The sequence below is a fragment of the Pyrus communis genome, chromosome 2, assembly GCF_963583255.1.
Source record: "Pyrus communis chromosome 2, drPyrComm1.1, whole genome shotgun sequence".
NCBI lineage: Eukaryota > Viridiplantae > Streptophyta > Magnoliopsida > Rosales > Rosaceae > Pyrus > Pyrus communis.
In genome coordinates this window covers 27026180-27032930 of record NC_084804.1, presented here as the reverse complement: position 1 = coordinate 27032930, position 6751 = coordinate 27026180, and the positions used below count along the sequence as shown (strand labels likewise).

Sequence of the window (6751 nt, the reverse complement as noted above, 5' to 3'; positions counted from 1 at the left end):
TCGTTGTTCATAGAACTCCACATTGACGCTAAAAGCCATGCCCCAAAGCTTGGGAATAAATATCCAAGATTCGTTGAACACGGAACACTCCTCAATATTAGCCTTGCCAAACAGAAATCTATCGTCTGCAAAGAGCAAGTAGTGAATGTTCGGTGCCCCATCACAAATCTGAATACCACTCAACTTGCCATTCCGTTCCTATTTTGTAATAAGTGCCGAGAGACCCTCCACACATAGGAGAAAAAAATATGGAGATATAGGGTCCCCTTGCCATAGACCTCTCGACGGAATAGCATATCCTCTCGGCTTACCATTTATCAAAAACGAATAAGAGACTGAAGTCACACAGGTCATAATCACCTTAACCCATTCCCTAGCAAACCCCAATTTAACCATCATAGCCTCCAAAAATGCCCACTCCACTTGGTCATAAGCTTTATTGAGATCAAGCTTCAAAGCTAAAAAACCATCTTTCCCCCTGCGTTTATTATGGAGGAAATGTCCAATCTTGGCAGCCACTAGCGAACTGTCTGAAATCAACCGACTCGTTTTCTTCCACTCCCACGTTCTCTCTTCCTCTATTCCTCTATTTAAAAAAAATATATAAAATAAATAAATAAATTCACCAACATTTTGTGTGCGGGCATATACTAATATATATAAAGTATATTGCATCAAGTTACGTGACTTAAGTTTATTTAAATTGAATTGAATAATTACGAATTTAATATTAGATATGTAATTGATAAGTTATTATTTTATATTTTACACTAAGGGGAATGAGGAGTTCGATTATGCCACATAATAGGTAACCTAATTTAGTATCGAATTTATTATCTACAAGAATCGAACCTAAGACGCCTCACTTACAAGTAAAAATGAATATCACCAGATCGTAGTATTGAGTTGTGTAATTGATAGATTTTATTAGTTTTAGGAGTCATTTTTTTGAAAAAATAGTCAAAAATAGTTTAGGTGTAGATAATAAGTTAAGGACTAAATCCACAAATCACCGTCTATATAATCGAGTCTCGTGTACCTTGCCCTGACATTCCCTCTCTCTTCCCCTTTCATTTGAAATCCCCAAATCCCAAATTCCAATCAATTCCCAATTTCTCTGAATCCGATTTACAATTGATCCCAATGGCAGCTTCATCCCCACGCGAAGAGAACGTGTACGTCGCCAAGCTCGCCGAGCAAGCCGAGCGATACGAGGAGATGGTTGAGTTCATGGAGAAGGTCGTCTCCTCCCTCCCCGAAGGCGAAGAGCCCACCGTCGAAGAGCGCAACCTCCTCTCCGTCGCCTACAAGAACGTGATCGGTGCCCGCCGTGCCTCGTGGCGCATCGTCTCCTCCATCGAGCAGAAGGAGGAGAGCCGCGGCAACAGCGACCACGTCGCCACTATCAAGGAGTACAGGGCTCGGATCGAGAACGAGCTCTCCAACATCTGCGGTGGGATTCTCAAGGTTCTCGAATCCAAGCTTGTTCCTGCGGCCAACGTTGGAGAGTCCAAGGTGTTTTATTTGAAGATGAAGGGAGATTACCATAGGTATTTGGCCGAGTTCAAAACTGGAGATGAGCGCAAGGAGGCGGCTGAGAACACCCTCAATTCCTATAAGTCAGCTCAGGTTTGGTTTTTATTTTTTATTTTTTATTTTTTATTTTATTTCATCCAATTTCCGGTTGAGGGTTTTTTTTTTCTTTAATTGGAACGTTCTTCATTGCGGTTCTTTTTGAATTTAGAAATGATCTGCAATGTTTCATTGCTTGTTTGAACTTTTTGTGCTCCTGTATTTCGCTTTTTGATTGGTACTTGTGAATGTATTGGTTTAAATGTTCATCATTTTTTTTTGCTTAGTTGGACTTTGGCAAAGAAAATAGGTTCTTGAGGCTTTATTTTTGTTATGGTTGAGGAAGATCGTTGATGGAATTTTTGAATGTCCATGATTCTTTGGCATTAATTGTTTGATTGGCAAATTATTCCTACAAAATTAAGATCAGATTTGGTAACGGTTTTCTGTTGTAAATCTGATCATGGTTCTTTTCACCATTACATGTTATATGATTATGGGCATATGTTCGTATAAGACTATGGGTATAATATTTTGGGATTTATGGAAATTTTAGTGATATTTCAAAATGGTTTTAATAATGGCTAACTGTAGAAGTCTATCTCTTCCAGTTAATTCGCGATTTGAGATATATGTTTATGTGATAGTCATGCTTTGAGGTTCCTACATTTTTAATTAATTCTGTTCATTTGTTGATATGATATTTCCTCTGTTCTCAGGATATTGCAACCTCTGAGCTGGCCCCGACTCATCCCATCCGTTTAGGATTGGCTTTGAACTTCTCTGTGTTTTACTACGAGATTCTAAATTCTCCTGACCGGGCTTGCAGTCTTGCCAAGCAGGTGAGGAAATTTACTCAGAAATGCCCATAAGCCTACTTCTTTCTGATCTGTTTGACCCTCTCAGTATATTTATATTTTCCCAATCAATTAAGGTTGTATTAGATATTTGGGACAGAACGAAACTTGGCTTGTTCTTTCAGAAAAGTAAATGTTTCGCAAAAAGGATAAGGCTCAATCTTTCCTTCTCATAGCTCATAAGTTTGCAGCTCTATATTCTTGCATGCAACCAACCAACTCAGAATTCAATTTTTTTTACCTCTCATCTTTTATAGTTGCAGATAAACTTGTGATGCTGACTGAAAAACAATATTAGGTTGAACTTTAAAGATTGATAGCATGCGTTCTATTTGATTGTAGTTTGTAATTTAGTTACAAATTTCTCAAATTTAAGATCCTTTAGGTAGACGTAGCTTCTTCAATCCATACAAGCATGCTTATAATTAGTTGGGCTGATGTTTATCGTATGTTGTCTGTAAGGAATGCTTGAAGCCTCATGTGTAGATAATAAGGATTTTGGAGTGCTTGATTTTTATTCCATTTTTTATTTGATTATTCTTCTTTATTGCATACTAATTTGTTGCATCAGAGTTATTGTGCATCTTTATTGACTTTTCATGTTCAAGATTTTGCTTCTTTCGATTATATATGTTTTTCTTGTTGAACTATTGGTTATATATTCTGTCCTATATATTTACTTTATTTGTCATCATGGTTTCTAATTATTTTCTTGTTTTTGTTTCTGTGATTCAACCAGGCTTTTGATGAAGCCATTGCAGAGCTGGATACACTGGGAGAGGATTCATACAAGGATAGCACTTTGATAATGCAACTTCTTCGTGATAATCTCACATTGTGGACTTCGGATATGCAGGTTGGTCCCTGTTTATCAATCTGTCTACAGCTACAGATGCATGCTTCTGTACTTCAATTTATTTCTTTCAATGCTGATTATTTATGAGTCATTTGGTTGCATGTGTTATAGGATGACGGGACAGATGAGATTAAAGAAGCATCCAAGCCTCAAGCTGAGGCGCAGCAGTGAAGTTAATCATCCTCCGATTCTTCATCTGTTCTTGCTTAACCCTTGGCGGTTTGTTATTCAAAATAAAACGAGGTGTGTAGTCGTTCTATTTGCACTTTCGGGCTTGTATAATTGTCGGATGGCAAATCAACATATTTTACCTATAACTATTTACATCTTGAAGTGTAGTACAATTAGTCTTAACTCATGGAGTGTTGGGCCAAAAATTCAACAAGGCACAAGTTGTGAATTGTTGAATATTCTTATAAGTTTGAGTATTCATGTGTTTGAAATTTGATTTTAAAAGTTTGATTCACGTAGTTTTCGGGATTAAACTCTTCGGCCTGTCTACGCTACTTGGTGATCTACCTATTTACTCCTATTTCCTTCTTTGTTCTAACTTTCTTAAACAACCAATGGAACTACGGTATACTTCCTATTATATGTTTAGGCGAATGTTTAGGGTTCACATTATGCTCCTCATCCTCGAAATATCCTCGAGCCATGAGGGCATCCTCGAGCAACAGTGTCACTGCATGTTAGTCTTTCCCTAATTCCCCATCTTACCAATGTACTGAAACATGAAAGACAACGGCTTCAAAACACCGATCTGGACGTGTTTGGGCCTATAATGACAGTATGGGTCGAGGAGGGCTGACTTGAGAATCGCGAACCTTGCCCCAATGAACATCTTCAGGCCAATGGCCTTCAGCCCATAAATAGGGCCGTTGTAATCAAGCCCTTATGAAGAAGAGACTTTGGAAGCTATTAGTTGGGGCTCGGTCAAGTCCTACACGAGAAATTGCCGAGAGATCAAGCCTTGGATAAATATGAATTGTCCAAGGATCATAACGCCTGCTTAATTAGATAAAGATGAATGAGTCTTATAACGAGATCAAATTCAGAATCCTAGTTGGAGTAAAAAAAGGTCGAGATTGGTTGGAGATGAAGTTTTGACCATTAAAGGATAAGAGGATAATCAAGGAGATGCCAAACAAGTAGAGTCCCATCAAGACTTTGCCTCGACATGCTTCTATCTCAGGGGTTTCATCTATTCGGCACGTTTGTTTTTTGTGATTTTAAGTGTATACGATCTCAGAGTATATACAAACTAGTTTCACAGTTGGGTCCTAGTTTCATATGAAAAAATATATTCAACAAACACTTATAGTTTATTTTATAGTGTACATATTTTAAATTCATGATCGAGTCCTCTCATTGTATTTTCTAGGGTCGAGGAGTGTAGTTGTAAAAAATCATCAAAATTGGAGCTAAAAGAGCCGTTAAATCGTGATTTTTCGTTTGTACCGTCAAAGGATTTCGTCACGTTACTTAATCTTCAAATGTTTGTTTTTTGTGATTTTTGGCATATACGATCTCAAGTATATACAAACTAGTTTAACGATTGGATCGTTGAAACTAGTTTCATAGAATGTGTATCCCGTCAATAAATTCAACAAATACTTAAAGTTTATTTTATACTTTCATTAAGTAGATCGTAAGATTTTGTGGTATCCATTAATGTAAATATATTAAATTGATGATCGGATTCGCTCATTTATTATTCTAGGGTCTAGGAGTATAGTTGTAAAAAATTATCAAAATCGAAGCTAAAACAACCGTTAAGTCTTGATTTTTCGTTTGTAACTGTCAAAGGATTTCGTCATGTTACTTAATTTCCAAACTTTTTTTTCATGATTTTTGCCATATACAATCTGAGAGCATATATAAATAAATTTGATGGTTGAATTATAGAAATTAATTTTGTGGAGTTTGAATGATAATTTCTTCTAATAGTTATGGTTTAGTGTTTTGACTCTTTTCTCCAAATGAATTGTATGGAACATTATTTTTCTTTGTATATTTCCAACCAAAAAAAAGGGTTTCGTGGAATTTAAGGAGTTTGGCTTTTCTTTTTTCCCAAATAAATAAGGGTTTTGCTTCCCTCCCTTTTTCCCATAATTGCCAAACCGCAATTTTTGTGGAATTTAAGGGGTTTGGTTGTTTCCCAAAATAAATTGGGTTTTGCTATCCTTATATTACCATATTATTGCTAACTCATTGTGAGTTAAGTTCACCTTTTTTTTCTTTAATATAGATAATTTCGTTTGTTCAAAAACTAAAAACAACAAATCGCGCTCATAGCTAGAAAAGGGAGAAAACTAAATAAGATATGGCGCTCTGGATTAGATTAGGGCTATATCTACTCCAATCTTTGTATTAACGCTTGCAACCTTCAAAGCAGGCAACAAAAAAAAACTATATATTTAATATTCGGAGTTCAGACGAAAGCATACAGGTAACCTCACATCATCTTCTTAGTGTATTTCGTATAGTTTCCTACGATTTCTTTTTAAGTATTATAAATTTTGTGACTATGGACTCCCCTTCTTGTGCCAATTTTGCGTTGGGAATTCGCAAAAAAATTCTCAGTGTTTTCTTTTATTTTGGAGGTATGAAATTTAAAGAATAGGATTTGTATTAGTATGTAATTGTCGTGAAAGGATCAATACTAGCATCTATATTCAATTTAAAAGGATTAGTATTATCATCTATATTGAATTTCAGTTTTTCATGGCTGCTAGGATTTGCCAATAAGGGGTTTGGCTTTCTGCCACTAAAGCACTGCATCTAGGAGCATCTCTAAATGAGATGTCAAATTCAAAAAATCAAATTTTAATTTGATGGTTGACTTGGCAATTTGACATGCCCACCAGATATGCCAAAATTTATTGCTTCATTTATATATTTTTTTAAACAAAAATAATAAAAGTTGTGTTGCTATTGGTTTAAAAATAATAAAATAATACTTAAATATGCTGGCATTTAAGGTAAGTGGAATGCCTTTGGAAATAGCAAAAATCATATTTAAAGGCAGCTTCAAATTTGACATCTTTTTGTCCATGTCAGCTTAGCTTTATTTTCCATGTCAGCTTTGACATCTCAGTTGAAGAAAATGGTATATCATTTGTTACTATTTTATATCTTTGTGAAAGGCAGCTTCAAATTTGACATCTTTTTGTCCATGTCAGCTTAGCTTTATTTTCCATGTCAGCTTTGACATCTCAGTTGAAGAAAATGGTATATCATTTGTTACTATTTTATATCTTTGTGACATTTTTTATATCTCTTTTGGAGATGGTCTAATGGGCTTTATTTTGACTTACGTTCTTCCAATTTTCTGTGTTTTCATTGCCTTTCGGCTTTCATGTTACGTTCTTTCATTTTATTTTGCCTATTTCTCCAAATAAGTTTCTTGCCTTTGCATAATGGGGTCATATACAAGGAGGTGATTCATCAGTCAAGTCACGGTCGT

The 6751-nt window shown here is 35.7% G+C and overlaps 1 protein-coding gene across 1 annotated transcript; it reads left to right on the top strand.

Moving 5' to 3' along the window:
- The first annotated feature begins 1036 nt into the window (after positions 1-1036).
- LOC137723898 (14-3-3-like protein 16R) lies at positions 1037-3728 on the top strand. The gene is made up of 4 exons (XM_068463009.1): positions 1037-1629; positions 2292-2414; positions 3169-3285; positions 3397-3728. Exons 1-4 carry the CDS (start codon positions 1144-1146, stop codon positions 3454-3456), a joined length of 786 nt encoding a protein of 261 aa, XP_068319110.1. The 5' UTR covers positions 1037-1143; the 3' UTR covers positions 3457-3728.
- Positions 3729-6751: the final 3023 nt, after the last annotated feature.

Bases quoted from the DNA above. Each gene is read 5' to 3' on its own strand.
- LOC137723898 (XM_068463009.1), top strand. From the start codon at position 1,144: ATGGCAGCTTCATCCCCACGCGAAGAGAACGTGTACGTCGCCAAGCTC. The intron at 2,415-3,168 runs GTGAGGAAATTT...TGATTCAACCAG, and splicing joins CTTGCAGTCTTGCCAAGCAG to GCTTTTGATGAAGCCATTGC. The intron at 3,286-3,396 runs GTTGGTCCCTGT...CATGTGTTATAG, and splicing joins TGTGGACTTCGGATATGCAG to GATGACGGGACAGATGAGAT.